The following is a 17163-nucleotide window of genomic DNA, read 5'->3' as shown; positions in this document are numbered from 1 at the left end:
ATTTGTCTGAGCCAACAAATCAGCACCCACTTTGGTTAAGGAGGCTATATGACCATGAATACCATAGAACAGCAAGGACACCTCTGCCTGACAGAAAACTGATAATCTATTGGAAGGTTGGAGTTAATTAATGAAGGGGAAAATGGGCAAACCAATGACGCCAACCCCAAATCACACCCTCAGACACTCCTCCGTCCTTTGAGGCTCTATTATGACTAAGTTTAGACTCCCCCCTCACTCTGCACCGGTTCTATATATAGGCCCCCCGGACCATCTCTTGATAGCCCCATCAGCACTTTCACCCCCCATCCCCCACTTTTACCCCAACCTCAACCCCCCCCCCCCCTCCCTCCAGCCCCCCCTCAAAGATCTGCCATCCAAGCTCAGGGTGGATTTCGCACTCCCTGGGATCTGAGTCCAGCCACAGGTCAGAGGCACCCTGGGATTTGTAAACTTCTGATTAAGATTAACCTGAAGCCTTCATCTCCTACTGGTATTACTAGACCTCCTTGAACATAAGGATTTAAAAAACCGGGTGAGTGGATCATGCCATCAGCTTGATTTTACTAACCAATTGCATGCATGACTTGGCCGTCAACGGCAAACTGGAAAGTAAATACAGTTGTGCAAAAGCTTCACCTATAGCATTCAAAAAGAACTGCTCTTGAGAATTGAAATTATGTTTGAAGACCTTGACTCAATAAGGAATGCATTATTTATTCATTTATGGGATATAAAGTGCTTTTGAAGGCATGGTGAAGTGATCTTGATGTTCATTGAACATTTTTAGAATTTGCCCATCACTCAAAGACGCAGACAGGCTCTGAGAGAATGTGCTGACTGCTCCCCTTTGTCCAACAGCACATTTTATATGGTGTGCAAAGCCTGGAATGCCCAGCTGGGGAGGGGAAACCTGAGTGCTGGGGTCCTCAGCTGGTGATCATTTTACAGGGGATTTACAAAGTCCTCCCCCACAATCCCTTCTCCAATCCACCCACCTCTCACCCCTCAACATCTTCATTTTAATTTGGGGAAGATTAGATCATTCTCTTGACAATTGTGCCAATGTGTATGTGTTTGTATATGAGTGTCCATTGCGTCTCACACATCTGATAGTACACTGACGCCACTACTCGTCGCTAAAAGGTCTTGGCTGAAAATAGCTCTGGTGGATTAGGTTACAGTCAGTCGATGTGATGCGAAGTTTGCCACAGAGTGGGTCTTAAAGAAGCTGCAGACTCTCAGTAGGTACAGAACAGTATGGCTTAAAGGAGAACTACAGTATATAGAAAAGGGCTCTGTGAGACATAAACATGCTAGGTGGTGTGGTGCTTGTACTGTATCCCAACTGAGATCTTCCATATCTTCAAGCTTCACCTAGCAACCTAGACTACAGAGTTCCTGTGTCATATTTCTACATACTTTAAGAATCTATGATTACAGCCATGTTCATCGTATCCATCAAATTGGATCGATGTGTTTACTGCAAATTGGATTGATCTGAAAGTCTTGGTAATTTGTGCTCATCAGCTTATGAAGAGGAATGTGTTTACTGCAACCACAGTAGGCATACAGTATACTCTGTGTTAAACCTTTCTAATTTCTAGAGTTGTCAGACCAAACAAAACAGAAACTTACAGTGGGCTATATGTTTTCTCACGGACGGACATCTGTTGGCTCGGGGAATGTTATGGATCTGAAGCCACTCTGAACTTGGAAAAGGATCAGGGTGCAGTCTGTCCGTGTTCTTCATGGCCTCAGAAGCATGGCCTCATAAGTGTGGGTCCCAACATAGTGCAATGGTTAGAGATTATCGCTAGAGGGACTCCAATCCCCGATCTCCTCTCTCTGTGCTGCCTTGAACAGAAACACTTTATTTTCCACAATTCGTTTTTTCTGCTATTGAGTGGGCTACAGAGAGACTATATATACAGATATATACAGTACCAGTCAAACGTTTGGACACACCCACTCATTCAAAGGTTTTTCTTTATTTTTTATTATTTTATACATTGTAGAATAATAGTGAACACATCAAAACTATGAAATAACACATATGGATTCATGTTGTAACCAAAAATGTGTTAAACAAATCAAAATATATGTTATATTTGATATTCTTCAAAGTAGCCACCCTTTGCCTTGATGAAAGCTTTGCACACTCTTGTTATTCTCTCAACCAGCTTCACCTGGAATGCTTTTCCAACAGTCTTGAAGGAGTTCCCACATATGCTGAGCACTTGTTGGCTGCTTTTCCTTCACTCTATGGTCCAACTCATCCCAGACCATCTCAATCGGGTTGAGGTCGGGTGATTGTGGAGACCAGGTCATCTGATGCAGCATTCCATCACCGTCCTTCTTGGTCAAATAGCCCTTACACAGCCTGGAGGTGTGTTTTGGGTCATTGTCCTGTTGAAAAACAAATGATAGTCCCACTAAGCGCAAGCCAGATGGGATGGAATGCAGAATGCTGTGGTAGCCATGCTGGTTAAGTGTGCCTTGAATTCTAAATAAATTAAAGACAGTGTCACCAGCAAAGCACCCCCACACCATCACACGTCGTCCTCCATGCTTCATGATGGAAACTACACATGCGGAGATCATCTGTTCACCTACTCTGCATCTCACAAAGACATGGCGGTTGGAACCAAAAATCTCAAATTTGGATTCATCAGACCAAAGGACAGATTTCCACTGGTCTAATGTCCATTGCTCGAGTTTCTTGGCCCAAGCAAGTCTCTTCTTATTATTGGTATCCTTTAGTCGTGGTTTCTTTGCAGAAATTCAACCATGAAGGCCTGATTCACGCAGTCTCCTCTGAACAGTTGATGTTGAGATGGAGATGTGTCTGTTACTTGAACTCTGTGAAGAATTTATTTGGGCTGCAATTTGAGGTGCAGTTAACTCTAATGAACTTATCCTCTGCAGCAGAGGTAACTCTGGGTCTTCCTTTCATCATAGCACTTGGTGGTTTTTGCAACTGCACTTGAAGAAACTTTCAAAGTTCTTGAAATGTTCCCGGAATGACTGACCCACATGTCTTAAAGTAATGATGGACTGTTGTTTCTCTTTGCTTATTTGACTGTTCTTGCCATAATATGAACTTGGTCTTTTACCAAATAGGGCTATCTTCTGTTTACACCCCTACCTTGTCACAACACAACTGATTGATTTAACAAGGAACACCTGTTAATTGAAATGCATTCCAGGTGACTACCTCATGAAGCTGGTTGAGAGAATGTCAAGAGTGTGCAAAGCTGTCATCAAGGCAAAGGGTGGCTACTTTGAAAAATCTTAAATATAACATATATTTTGATTTGTTTAATACTTTTTTGGTTACTACATGATTCCATATGTGTTATTTCAGTTTTGATATCTTCACTATTATTCTACAATGGAGAATGAGTAGGTGTGTCCAAACTTTTGACTGGTACTGTGTGTATATATATATATATATATATATAAGCTAAATCCAGACATATTATACAGTAGCTTGGTATGTTCTGTGACCTGTTCTAACTTCCTGTTTACATGTGTTCTCAGTCTGCAGTCATGCCTCATGGAACACCTGCCCCACCTAACAAGCGGAAAAAGCCCTCTAAGATCATCACTGACCTGTCACATGTCACTCAAGATGGTAAGGCACGTACATGTGAGCTCATAAACACAATACATTGCATGTACAAAGGTACATTGCTCACACATCATTAAAAAAAGATAATAAGGAGATCTTCCAAATTATGTGAGAGACCGCACAGTACCATACATTCAACTCTGCTCAGTAACATTTATCAATATGAGCCTGTGGTATTATCAAGAGTAACATACTGCACTAATTGGTAAACCGAGAGGGCAGGCAGGGGGACACTTGTCAAAGAGGCTCCTCCACATGGATACACTTAACATGTCCTAATGACTAGCGCCCTGTCACACACACAAACATTTATCTCCTAGATTTCACAGCACAAATACGATCTGTCCTTTACAATCATCACAGTAATGGTTTACTCTCCCCTCCCTCTCAGCTGTTAGGATCCATGCTTCATTAACCAGCGATGGCATGATGATTTTTAATGAAAATTATGACAGGTGTTTTTCCCCTCCATCCACTAAGTGCTCCAGATCTGCGTGCAAGTAAATATAGTAGTCTTCCGTTGACATCAGCAAAGTGTAAATGTATGCTGCCCTTACACTTCAGTTGTGCTGTGCACTTCATACTTTTCTTATGTAATGTGTCCTGACAGATATAGCAATAAGGCCTAAGCAGAAAGCTGTGTTTTAACAGCAGGTTCATGTTTATTGAGATGAATCTTGTCCTTAACGCAGAACTGAGCGATCTTCGCAAGATGGGCTAGCTGCAAAGTCCAAATAGGCTATATTGTAAAAAGTTATGAAATTAATGTAAGGTTAGGGTTAAGCATATTTGTAAGAAGTGTGGTTAAGGTTGGGGTTAAAGTCCCCATGCAATCTTTGTCATTTTATTTGGAAATCATCACTGCATGTCTAATAAATCACCGTGTGCGTTTATTTCATGAAAATAACTCCACAATATATTTTTTATCATGTATTTCCCTGAGACTCCTTTGACCTGTGAAATGCTCAGTCTGATCATGTGGGCGTTAGGAAAACATTTGAAGATATTTACATAAAATCACGTTTTTAACTGCTTTGCCCTTTTTAAGGTTAGGGTTAGGTTTAAAATCAGATGTTATGACTTTGTGGCTGTGCCAGCTAGCTGCAGCGTTCAAACGTATTCCCCTCCACAAGAGAAGACACGTCTGTTGTAGCTTATAACAGAAATAGACAGAAATCATACTTGAATCACATAACTAGTGTTGACTTTTAATGTCAACATAAAAATGGTACTGTCAAACATTACAAAATCGTAATGCCACAAAAGTAATTGAGACACAAGCGTAGTCCTTTTGAACGGCAGAATTTATTGCCAGGAAAACAAAACAGGAATGCTAAATTATTAAATCCACCAAATTTAATCAGAGTTAATGTGTGTTTATCTAGTGACAATTCCTACAATGGAAAAGGGTGGCAAGAAATTCTTAGCAGGAATTAAAAGGATGTAATGTTGAGAGGATGTGCTTAGTCAAAACAGTGTGGGATGAATGTTCTCATAACAAAGTTCTAAGGCCTGGTGGTGCTATGTAAATAATCAGCTGATGTTTTTTTTTTTTTTTTACACACAGAACATTTTACATAAGAGCTTACCATAGATAGATAGATATAGATATAGATATAGAACAAAGCAAAGAATGATTAGGCTACTACAAAAAAAGTATCAAAGAAACATATGTATCATATTAGTAGTATAGCCTATAGGTATTGTATCACTGCACTGTATTACTGCATTGTATTACTCCATAGCTTTAGAATTGCTGTGGAACATCTTCCCTGTGCAGTGTTACGGATTGAAGACTTTCTCCCTTCACCCATCCTCTCTGTCTCAACACCCCGTGACTTCTGACCAATGGATCATAAGAACTGGGAACAGAACAAATATAGACAACACAGACATGAAAACGACTGAGGCCTTACCTCATAAAGCCATAAAGCCTCAGTCAGAGTCAGGCCCAAACTCGGGGATGAGCTGTTCTCTCTCCTTCAATAGCCACATTGTTGAAGAACAGCCAGTTCATCTTTGGGCAGAGAGATTTATGAATTTTCCACCGTAATGATACCAAGAATCTGAGAGCATCCCCCTCCTAGGCAACCATCTGCACTGAGTGTAATTTCTGCTGAGATGTAGAGATCACGTCACACCCACACAGATGTGTTTTCTAGGCGAAAGATGATGCACACAAAGTACTTTAACATTCATTCAAATAATTCTAAGCAAACCGTAGAACCAATTCAAACCAAACAGGTAAGATTCTTTCTGCATAGGGAGATACATTGCTGAGTGTATTTTTGTATCACACTGCAGACATTGTTGAGTCCAATAATCCAAGTTTGAACAATTGCTGAACCAGAATAATTATGTTTTTGATTTATCCCGGAAACCTGGTCTACAAGTTCAATGGAGTAGAGCCTTATACAGTATGTTCATACAGTATAATGTAGAGAAACAACAAGAGAAATGAATAGACAGCGTGAACATTTCTCATCTGCAGAGTATGAGTCAGAGCCTGAGGCGTCAGAGTTTGACCTGGGGACGAAGATCAAGACTCCCAAGGACACCATGCTGGAAGAGCTGAACCTCTTCACCAACAAGGGCTCCAAGATGTTCCAGAGGAGGCAGAAGCGTGTGGAGAAGTTCATATACGAGAATAACCCTGACCTCTTCGGCAGTGAGTCTATGGTAAGAACAAGGATGTCAATCATCCAAGTCAAAATTAAAAACTTGATATAACAATAATACATGTTAGTATTATATATAGTTCATGTAGAAATTCTGTCCAAAGAGCTTTAACGTAAAACAATTGCAGTGAAAATTGGCAAAGGATGGGGGAAGGAAGTACAACCCATGGATAAATAGGGAAATGATCACACTGTTGAGGCTATCAATATATATTTCAACAACCACCCGGGTTGGAAGCTCGTCTTACTTGTGTGTTTCGTTTCAGGAGAACTTCCAGAAGTTGGTCCCCAGCCTGGGTGGCACAATGATGTTGGATGCTAGTGGCCACATGGTGGAGAAGAAGGCAGGCCCTCCTGTGCCCCCTCCCAAACCAGGCAAAGATGGTCATGGTCATGGTCAGGGACATGGTCAGGGACATGAGCATGGTCATGAGCATGGTCATGAGCATGGTCATGAGCATGGACACCATGGACATGTACATCATGATGATGTTGCTCCAGGAGAACATGGTCATGGTCAGTATCTGCTCATATCAACTCACGAGATTAGAAAAAGTGATTTTGGAATGAATGGAGTGCAGTGCAATCGATATATCAGATTTTGCCTGACTTGACATTTCCTGGAGATTTATTCCAAAGAGGCTTGACCATCATGTGATAGAATATCTGTTTTCCTGACTCGCTGTTTTCTTCCTACAGGTAGTCATGGAGTAGAGGTTGCCTTAGACAAGGCCAAGAAGAGGCATGATTATGTCCCCTCATACGTATCACCATGGGAAAAGGCCATGAAGGGCAACCAGGAACTGACGTCCAGCATGAGATATCATATGCCAGGCCCCCATGCCCACCATGATCTGCCCAAGTTCAAGTCCTTCAACAGGTACAGTCCCCTCTATGCTTTGCTTGGTTGACTCCATAGCATCTAAACAAAAAAATATTTGAGAAGAGTATGAAGTAATGAAGCCCACCCATTTACTCTCAAACTCAGACTTTTATATTGTCCATCCATGTATGTGAAGCACATGTACAGAAGTTGCCTTAGAAGATTCATTTCGTTTATTTTCCTCATCTTCTTTTGTTGCCCATCACTTTATCTGTCTTAGGAGTGCTACACCGTTTGGGGGCTTTGATAAGGCCTCTCAGCTCATGACCTTCCAGCTGCCAGACACCCATGAGGTGGCCCATGATGAGCCTGAACTGGCTGTGGTATACCAGCATGAGATTGGCTCTCGACCCTCCTTCAACCGCACTCCTATAGGCTGGGTGGGGAGTGGTGAGCCCAGCAGCATCCACATCGAGTTGGACACCATGCCCTTCGATGGGGAGACTGACGACCTGTGAATAGCATGCCCCACAGACCCAGATGTGCAGATAAAGACCACTCACGATTATATACAATTACATAAACAAAAAACATAACTTTTTTTTAAAGGTTTGTGATGCCATCAACTTTTCCTTGGGTTGAATTAATTAATAGGAAAGTGTGTTATGAAACGAACCATGTAGCTCAATATTGGGCTCTTTAATTTAGACAGACAGAGAGACAGAGAGACAGAGAGAGAGAGAAGGAGACAAAGTAAATACAATAGCCTACCATAACTCTGATTTATGCTTACCTTATTTTTTCATGATGATTCATTTAAGGGGCATAGTATATTGTGCAATCACACTACAAGTGTGTAGCTTATTCAAAAAGCAGCAAAATAACATATTTTGTCCATGAGGAGAACAGGTAAACACGACGGAGAGTTTGAGTATTGTTTAGCTTTTCAGCATGTTGATGTGACTCATTGCTCATCAGGACAGCCACAAGTTGTTCATTTAGCTTCTAGCCTTCTACCATCATGGCTTTTACTGTATTTCTGTGTTTTTCTTCTGTGTTTCTATGCCGTTTTCACTTTTGACAGCTTTGTCAAGCCCCTGCAAATCCAGCCCATCCTAGGAAGCATGCAGTAAGCATGAGGTGAGGTGTGTTAATTTCTGTTGAGTGATAGAGATGATGTTCTACTGCATCACCCAAGTTCTCTCCCTAATAAACTTTTTCCAATTGTAGTTTACATCTGTTATTCTTTGTATCTTGCATGTGTACAGTGTAAGGCTGACTATGATCTTTAGTGGAACAAATAGACAGGAGGCTAGTCTAATGTGTGGGGACCCTCTTTAGGGCCCCGCAGTGTAATTCACTTGATGGAAGACAGTGCTGTAACAGGGATGAATTTCAAAGGATCTTTACCTGTGACAAACACACCTTAAAAATGTTAAATAAAATCATCAGTCAGTGCCCACTTTTTTCCTCCTCAGTCCGTCCCCCTTGTGTCAAGCACTTGACTATCACCTCTCAAGACGCCAAGCCAAAATATCGCGAGCATTGGTTGCCTTGGCTGCAGCGCAGGGTGACGCTAGAGGAGGTTTGACTGGGGTTTAGCGGTAGAGCGTTTCACTCAAGTCCCTCAGGACGAGGGACAAGGCAACATCGGGGTTGAAAAGGTAAGTCGGCTGTCCACAAACTTGATACATAAACCAAATGAGAAATTGGAAGGATTTAGATAAAATTACCAATTTAGAACACGAGTTAAGTTATGGAACATGGACAAATACAGGCTGCAATCGCGTGTAGGCTAAATGCACGCGAGTCCTGTGATACATTGAGAGTGACGTTCACCATAGGGATGCGTTGCAAGAGGATGCTCTGTCTGCTCCGTAACCACAGCACATTGGATTTCGACTTCGTTATCTAACCGGCTCTCTTGATTATTTAGACTGCGCATACGCAGCCATATGCACGCCATACCTTGTACGTCGTTTGCTTCTTCCAGATATTTAACTTGCGTGCACGGTGTGTTAGCGTTGATACAGATAATCTCCAACGGTGTTTACCAGTTGAAATCAAATCAAATGTTATTAGTCGCATACGCCGTTTACAGCAGGTATAACATGTGCAGCGAAATGCTTGTGTGCTAGCTCCCTCAACAATGCAGTATATTAGTCAATAACAATAATATAGTATGCATAGTATTACTGGACTGTATTACACTGTATTTACACATATAAAGTGGGTAGTGTCTTCATGTCACTCTGTGGAATAAATAGAACAGCAGGGTTGACTGTGTGTGTGTGTGTGTGTGTGTGTGTGTGTGTGTGTGAGAGAGAGAGAGAGAGTTCTGAGTGTGTGTGTGGGTGCATGTGTGTAAGTTTGTGGGTAAGGGTTCGATGTGTTGGTAGTCAGTGCAAATAATCTCTAAAGTGCGGATAGTCTCTGAGGTGCAAATAGTCTCTGTAGGTGCATGTCTGTACAGGTAGACATCTAGGGTTAGCTGTTCAGCAGTCTGATGGCCTGTTGGTAGTAGCTGTCTTGGAGCCTGTTGGTCCGAGACCCAATGCTCCGATGCCGCTTGCCAGATGGTAACAGAGTGAACAGTCCGTGGCTCGAGTGACAGGAGTCCTTGACAATCTTTCGGGCTTTTCTCAGACACTGCCTGGAGTTCATGTCCCGGAGGGCAGGGGGCTCGCCCCCAGTGATGTATTGGGCCGTCCTCACCATCCTTTGTAGAACCTTATGGTTGAGGGCGTTGCAGTTGCCGTACCAAACGGTGATGCAGCCGGTCAAGATGCTCTCGATTGTGCAGCTGTAGAACTTCTTGAGGGCCTGAGGGCCCATGCCAAATTTCTTCAGTCGCCTGAGGTTGAAAAGGCACTGTTGCGCCTTCTTCAGAGCGGTAGTGGTGTGATTGGACCATGTCAGGTCATCTGTGATGTGCACACCGAGGAACTTGAAGCTTTTGACCCTCTCCACTGCAGCTCCGTCGATGGCAAGGGGCGTGCTCCCCCTCCTGTTTCCTGTAGTCCAAGATCAACGTTAGAGGTCACTCTGGCAGTGCTCTAACCTCCTCCCTGTAGGCTGTCTCGTCGACGATCAGGCCCACCACCGTCGTGCCAACGGGAAACTTGGTATTTTTGGTATTTTATTGGCTGCTGCAAAAGTAGCTACTCTTCCTGGGTTCCACATGAAACGTGACATAATACAGAACATTAACCTCTCTGATATCATTGGGACGCTAACGTCCCACCTCGACAGCAGCCAGTGAAATTGCAGGGCACCAAATTCAAACAACAGAAATCCCATAATTAAAATTCCTCAAACATACAAGTATTATACACCATTTTAAAGATAAACTCCTTGTTAATCCAACCACAGTGTCCGATTTCAAAAAGGCTTTACGGCGAAAGCACACCATGCGATTATGTTAGGACAGCGCCTAGCCACAAGAAACCATACAGACCTTTTCCAGCCAAGGAGAGGACTCACAAAAGTCAGAAATAGAGATTAAATGAATCACTAACCTTTGATGATCTTCATCTGGTGGCACTCCCAGGACTCCATGTTACACAATAAATGTTTGTTTTGTTCAATAAAGTCCCTCTTTATGTCCAAAAACCTCAGTTTAAATTGGCGCGTTATGTTCAGTAATGCATTGTCTCAAATAACATCCGGTGAAATTGCAGAGAGCCAAATCAAATTACAGAAATACTTATAATAAACATTGATGAAAGATACAAGTGTTATACATAGGATTAAAGATAAACGTCTTGTTAATCCAGCCGCTGTGTCAGATTTCAAAAAGGCTTTACAGCGAAAGCACACCATGCGATTATGTTAGGACAGCGCCAGGCCACAAAACACCATACAGACATTTTTCAGCCAAGGAGAGGACTCACAAGTCAGAAATAGCGATTAAATGAATCACTGTCCTTTGATGATCTTCATCTGGGGGCACTCCCAGGACTCCATGTTACACAATAAATGTTTGTTTTGTTCGATAATGTCCCTCTTTATGTCCAAAAACTTCAGTTTTGTTGGTGCGTTTTGTTCAGTAATCCAAAGGCACAAAGCACACTCTCAACATCCAGACGAAAAGTCAAAAAAGTACAATAAAAGTTCGTAGAAACATGTCAAACGATGTTTAAAATCAATCCTCAGGTTGTTTTTCTCATAAAGCTTCTTCAATAGAAAAGGCCTGGTGGCCTGGCACTAGCCTTCCCTGTGGCTCAGTTGGTAGAGCATGGTGTTTGCAACGCCAGCATGGTGTGTGCAACGCCAGGGTTGTGGGTTCGATTCCCATGGGGGGCCAGTACAAAGAAATGCATGAAATGAAATGTATCAAATGTATGCATTCACCACTGTAAGTCGCTCTGGATAAGAGTGTCTGCTAAATAACAAAAAAAAATTACAAATGTAAAAGAAACAAGAAAGTTGCGCTCCCGATCACGCGCTGGACTCATGTCTGGAAATTTCCACTGTCCACTCATTGAAAGTGATGTATCTCCCTAATTTTTCTGAGTAAAAGCCTGAAACAATGCCTAAAGACTGGCCACATGTAGAAGAAGCCGTAGAGATCGTGAACTGGGTCCTAAGTCTTTGTATGGTGGATAGGCTTTCAGTGGAAAAACAGCCTTTCAAAATAATAGTACTTCCTGGATGGATTTTCCTCAGGCTTTTGCCAGCCATATCAGTTCTGTTATACTCACAGACATTATTTTTAACAGTTTTGGAAACTTTGGAGTGTTTTCTATCCAAATCTACCAATTATATGCATATCCTAGCTTCTGGGCCTGAGTAGCAGGCAGTTTAATTTGGGCACGCTTTTCATCCAAAATTCCGAATGCTGCCCCCTAACCTAGTGAAGTTAATAGACAAGAACAGCTTAAGGACAGAACTACATCAATTAGTGATTAATGATGGTGTTGAAGTTGTGTGTGGCCAAGCAGTTGTGGGTGTACATAGAGGACAGTAGGGGACTAAGCACGCACCCCTGGGGGCCCCCCATGTTGAGGGTCAGCGTGGTGGAGGTGTGTTGCCTACCCTCACCACCTGGAGTCTGCCTGTCAGGAAGTCCTGGATCCAGGAAAAGGAGTGATTCACAGCTAAATTGTTAGCTGCATCTAGTCCGTAACTCGGCAAGAGTTGTTGATTTAGATATAGCTAATGCATTCTATATGGTACTTGGTGTTATGAACACATACTAATCAAGGTACGTGGATAAGCATGGAAATAGTTTCTCTTGTCTTGTCAACCCGCCTCTCCGTCTGTCAGACTCAGTTGCGGACATAGCTCCTATACCCTCAACAAAATGATATGGTGCATTTGTAGAGATGTCATCCTGTTTTATTTTAAACATTTCAACAACAAAAATGCATGTCGCCCTCACGCGTGCTAGATGTATCATTTTTTAATCCTTGTTTGATTCCATCATTGATCCTAATGGATGAATTGATGCATGTCATTTCACATGCACAATAATGCAGAACAGTGTAGTAATGCTGTGTTACGACGTGTTACAGTGTAGTAATGCTGTGTTATGATGTGTTACAGTGTAGTATAGCTGTGTTACTTGAGAAAGTTGAGTGGTTTTTACACAGTGGAATAGTTTTGCTACATAAAGTTGCTTTTATGATGGAAGGCGAAGAACAGAGAAATTATACAGTTGACAATATGATGGATTTAAAAAATATAATTTGCAGACAGGTGGATATAGATATAGAGATAGAATAACCTAAACTTGTGTGCCTATGATGTCCTGTGGGTGCGGAAAATAGACACTTGGGGGATAATATGGCCTTGTCTAGGCTACTCTTCATTTCCCCTTAACAAGGCTCTGTCATCGGGAAAAGTGCATACAATTACATGCAGCTTTTCTGTCATCTCATCCATTTTCAAAACATACAGTATTTTGCCCAAGTGGCACGTTATTGAATTGACTGTGGGAGATGCTGCATGTGTGATGTGGGTGTGAAAATTCACCCCAGTAGCATATGGTTCCCCAGCACCCAAACTGATGTGTGAGTGTAGTACTTTTATAAATCAACCATTGGATTTTCTATATTATTTAGCACAGTCAGTGTTTTCTTACATAACATGATTGTAAATCTATTTTAAGCCCCCACCGTGCAAGTCTGCTTTGTTTTCTGCTGATGAAGAGAAAATGACAGGATTTTATCGTTTCGTCTATGATAGGTGGGAACATACAGTTGAAGTCGGAAGTTCACATACACCTGAGCCAAATACATTTAAACTCAGTTTTTCACAATTTCTGACATTTAATCCTAGTAAAAATGTCCTGTCTTAGGTCAGTTAGGATCACCACTTTATTTTTTAGAGTGTGAAATGTCAGAATAATAGTAGAGAGAATGATTTATTTCAGCTTTTATTTCTTTCATCACATTCCCAGTGGCTCAGAAGTTTACATACACACAATTAGTATTTGGTAGCATTGCCTTTAAATTGTTTAACTTGGGTCAAACGTGTCGGGTAGCCTTCCACAAGCTTCCCACAATAAGTTGGGTGAATTTTGGCCCATTCCTCCTGACAGAGTGTCACGTCCTGACCATAGTAAGATGTGATTTTCAGGGCATGACAGGGGGTGTTTTGTGTTTTTCTATGTTTTCTATGTTTTAGTTCTAGTTGTTCTATTTCTATGGTTTTTTTTGGGGTTGATCTCCAATTGGAGAGAGCTGGTCCTCGTTGCCTCTAATTGGAGATCATATTTAAGTAGGGGTTTTTTCACTTGTGTTTGTGGGCAGTTGCATTCTGTTTAGTCTCTGTACCTGACAGAACGGTAAGTCGATCGTTTCCATTTATTATTAGTGTTTTGAGTTAATAAATATCATCATGAGCACTCAACACGCTGCTTTTTGGTCCCCTCTATATGAAGTCCGTTACACAGAGCTGGTGTAACTGAGTCAGGTTTGTAGGCCTCCCCCACAACAAAAAGCACCCCCACAACATGATGCTGCCAGCCCCGTGCTTCACGATTGGGATGGTGTTCTTCAGCTTGCAAGCGTTCCCCTTTTTCCTCCAAACATAACGATGGTCATTATGGCCAAACAGTTCTATTTTTTTGTTTCATCAGACCAGAGGACATTTCTACAAAAAGTACGATCTTTGTCCCCATGTGCAGTTGCAAACCATAGTTTGGCTTTTTTTTATGGCGGTTTTGGGACAGTGGCTTCCTCCTTGCTGAGTGGCCTTTCAGGTTATGTCGATATAGGACTCATTTTACTGTGGATATAGATACTTTTGTACCTGTTTCCTCCAGCATCTTCACAAGGTCCTTTGCTGTTTTTCTGGGATTGATTTGCACCTTTCGCACCAAAATACGTTCATCTCTAGGAGACAGAACGCGTCTCCTTCCTGAGCGGTATGATGGCTGCGTGGTCCCATGGTGTTTATACTTGTGTACTATTGTTTGTACCGATGAACGTGGTACCTTCAGGGGTTTGGAAATTGCTCCCAAGGATGAACCAGACTTGTGGAGGTCTACAATTGTTTTCTGAGGTCTTGGCTGATTTCTTTTGATTTTCCCATGATGTCAAGCAAAGAGGCACAGAGTTTGAAGGTAGGCCTTGAAATACATTCGCAGGTACATCTCCAATTGACTCAAATGATGTCAATTAGCCTATCAGAAGCTTCTAAAGCCATGACATCATTTTATGGAATTTTCCAAGCTGTTTAAAGGCACAGTCAACTTAGTGTATGTAAACTTCTGACCCACTGGAATTGTGATACAGGGAATTATAAGTGAAATAATCTGTCTGTAAACAATTGTTGGAAAAATTACTTGTGTTATGCACAAAGTAGATGTCCTAACCGACTTGCCAAAACCATCGTTTTTCAACAAGTAATTTGTGGAGTGGTTGAAAAACAAGTTTTAATGACTCCAAACTAAGTGTATGTAAACTTCCGACTTCAACTGTATATAAACAGTCTGGAGAGGGATCTAAGGGTTATACTGTAGCTAGGCTAATTGGTTATGAATTGCTGATCTGTTACAACTCGAGATCTGCAGAAGTTAGAAAAACACAGAGAGGCTTAGGCTAGAGAGGGAGAGAGAGTTATTCTATTGTCCTTTCAAAATGTAAAATGCCAGACAGTTTTTTCCCTTCTTTTGCCCTAAGTGCTTTTCCCAAGTGAATGTGACTAAATCGTGCAGACATGCGTATCTTCTCAACACTCCTCGCATTGCATAAACTAGTAAACAATAACACAAGCTCTGTGAAGTATGGAGAGAGAGGGGGTGATTAGATTAGTGCATGCTTTGATATCTCTGACCAGCCCCCTCGGCCTCTTTCTCTCTTTCTTAGCCTCTTCTCTCTCTCTCTCTCTCTCTCTCTCTCTCTCTCTCTCTCTCTCTCTCTCTCATAGATTAGCTGTGCAAAGTAAATGTGAGTCCTGGCCTGCATGCTAAATTAGGCCATGGATTGTTATGTAAAATTTGGAGATGAATAACTTAACATACGGACAGAGTGTTCCCATGCATTCTTTTAGAGATAGGGTCTGTGGACTGTTTTGGTAGGCGGTATACCGTGCTTGAAAGTTGCAGGTGCAGCTTCCTGATGTTAGTCAGGAAGGGCCTGGATAAAGCCAGTGTGTTATTAGATGTCCTAGGATAAGGCCTACTTTTCGAAAAAGTGCTACTTTCTGAGGAGGAACAAAAACAGATTATTGCTTGAAAGAGCTCCCAAGAAAGTGACTTAGATCACTACTCAGACTTCATGGCTCCTGCGCTCTGGGTGTCTAGATTCAAGCCGTGATGCTTTCCCCTTCTATTAACCTGGGCTTCAGTGACCTCCATTATCAGCCTGGTCCATCCTGGCAGCCAGCGTCCTGTGCAAACTCAGATAAGCAGGAGAGACCACCCCATGTTGTGACGTGCTATCCCCACCTATTTATAATATAAACAAGCCTGGGAACAGTGGAGCAAAAGCGGCATCTCTGTAAATGTCAGAGGGTGATACAATAGGGGTCCTATGCAAAACAGTACTGCGTCTCTTATCGGAGATTAGAATATAGCCTACTCATCTCCTTTAGTATTGTATCTGTTATATTTCTCCCATTACAGTCCCACCAGTTGGTAAATTGCAATTCTTTGGTCTAACACATCTGAAATATGCGGCCTCCCTTTTCAATTTGTCAGAGAAGTGAGGATGGTTAAAAAACGGGGGTAAATTCAATCCCTTTCCCAGCAGGAGGCTAGCGAGACTGGGCTGTACATCTCTATAGGTACTGCTGCTCAGTCTACTGATAACCTGCTCCTACTGCGTCAGGCTCCCATTAGGCCCTCTGTGGCGGAGCGAACCAATGCCTGGCATGTCGTCCATGGACCCGGAGCCCAGTTCCCTCCCTCCATCCCTCCCCCTGCACTCTCTGCCCAGGCCTGCTTATTTTCACCCACAGCAGCGGCCGTATGTTTTCTATCAGCTGTAATCTTCAGTGCAGAAATGAAACACGGCTAAGCAGGATTGCCGAGAGGGGACGTGGCAGAAATTAGAGTTGTTGTTAAACAGGAGTTACGCAGACACATCGGGACAAGAGGCTGGTCTTTAGATGGTAATGGAGAGTGTAATACAGAGGTAGGCTCTAATGCATTGAATCTGTGTGTAAGCAGACTAGCTGAGGCAGTCTAGACTGGCCATTATGTAATTAGCCAGTCTCACCCTCCTCATCTATTACCGTTTTACTTTCGCATCAAACTCTTTTTGATCTGTTGTCGTGGAGTCAATCCGTTTTCATTATTCAAGTATCTCAATTATTAAGAGGTCAGTCCACCTGAGCATAGGAGTCTGACATCATTGTTAAATGGATTCAGAAGAAGCTGGTTCTGCCTTGTCACAGCTGTTTTGTGTATGTGGAGGGAAGGAAAGAAAGAAGGGGTGCATTTAATGTTCAATGATGCGTAGGGAATGGTGGAGGGACACCTTCAGGCACTCAGGCTTGTGTCTCAGGCGTTGGTCTGTTTCCAGTTCACCTAATAATGCCTTCACAGGCTACACCACAGCTCCAGACGGATCTTATCA

General features: G+C 42.3%; 2 protein-coding genes across 7 annotated transcripts in view; both read left to right on the top strand.

Moving 5' to 3' along the window:
• Nucleotides 1-357: 357 nt before the first annotated feature.
• On the top strand, nt 358-8364 carry LOC100194528 (myozenin 1-like). Of its 2 annotated transcripts, none has more exons than XM_014153924.2 (6): nt 358-535; nt 3544-3637; nt 6126-6313; nt 6579-6687; nt 7012-7192; nt 7416-8364. In XM_014153924.2, exons 2-6 carry the CDS (start codon nt 3553-3555, stop codon nt 7651-7653), a joined length of 801 nt encoding a protein of 266 aa, XP_014009399.1. In that variant the 5' UTR covers nt 358-535; nt 3544-3552; the 3' UTR covers nt 7654-8364.
• A 340-nt stretch (nt 8365-8704) lies between these two features.
• The window catches only part of LOC106576704 (inactive ubiquitin carboxyl-terminal hydrolase 54), a 106127-nt gene continuing 97668 nt past the window's right edge, over nt 8705-17163 (top strand). For all 5 annotated transcript variants that reach the window (XM_045700767.1, XM_045700766.1, XM_014154022.2 and 2 more), the window contains exon 1: nt 8705-8799. The gene's annotated coding sequence lies outside the window, so the exon portion shown is untranslated. The remainder of the gene's footprint in view (nt 8800-17163) is intronic.

Source organism: Salmo salar, chromosome ssa18, assembly GCF_905237065.1.
Source record: "Salmo salar chromosome ssa18, Ssal_v3.1, whole genome shotgun sequence".
Lineage (NCBI taxonomy): Eukaryota > Metazoa > Chordata > Actinopteri > Salmoniformes > Salmonidae > Salmo > Salmo salar.
This window is presented reverse-complemented; position numbering and strand designations above follow the sequence as displayed.

Excerpts from the sequence above, each read along its gene's own strand:
- LOC100194528 (XM_014153924.2), top strand. The coding sequence starts at position 3,553 with ATGCCTCATGGAACACCTGCCCCACCTAACAAGCGGAAAAAGCCCTCT. Across the intron at positions 6,688-7,011 it reads TGTGCCCCCTCCCAAACCAG|GTAGTCATGGAGTAGAGGTT; the intron begins GCAAAGATGGTC and ends TTCTTCCTACAG. Across the intron at positions 7,193-7,415 it reads AAGTTCAAGTCCTTCAACAG|GAGTGCTACACCGTTTGGGG; the intron begins GTACAGTCCCCT and ends TATCTGTCTTAG.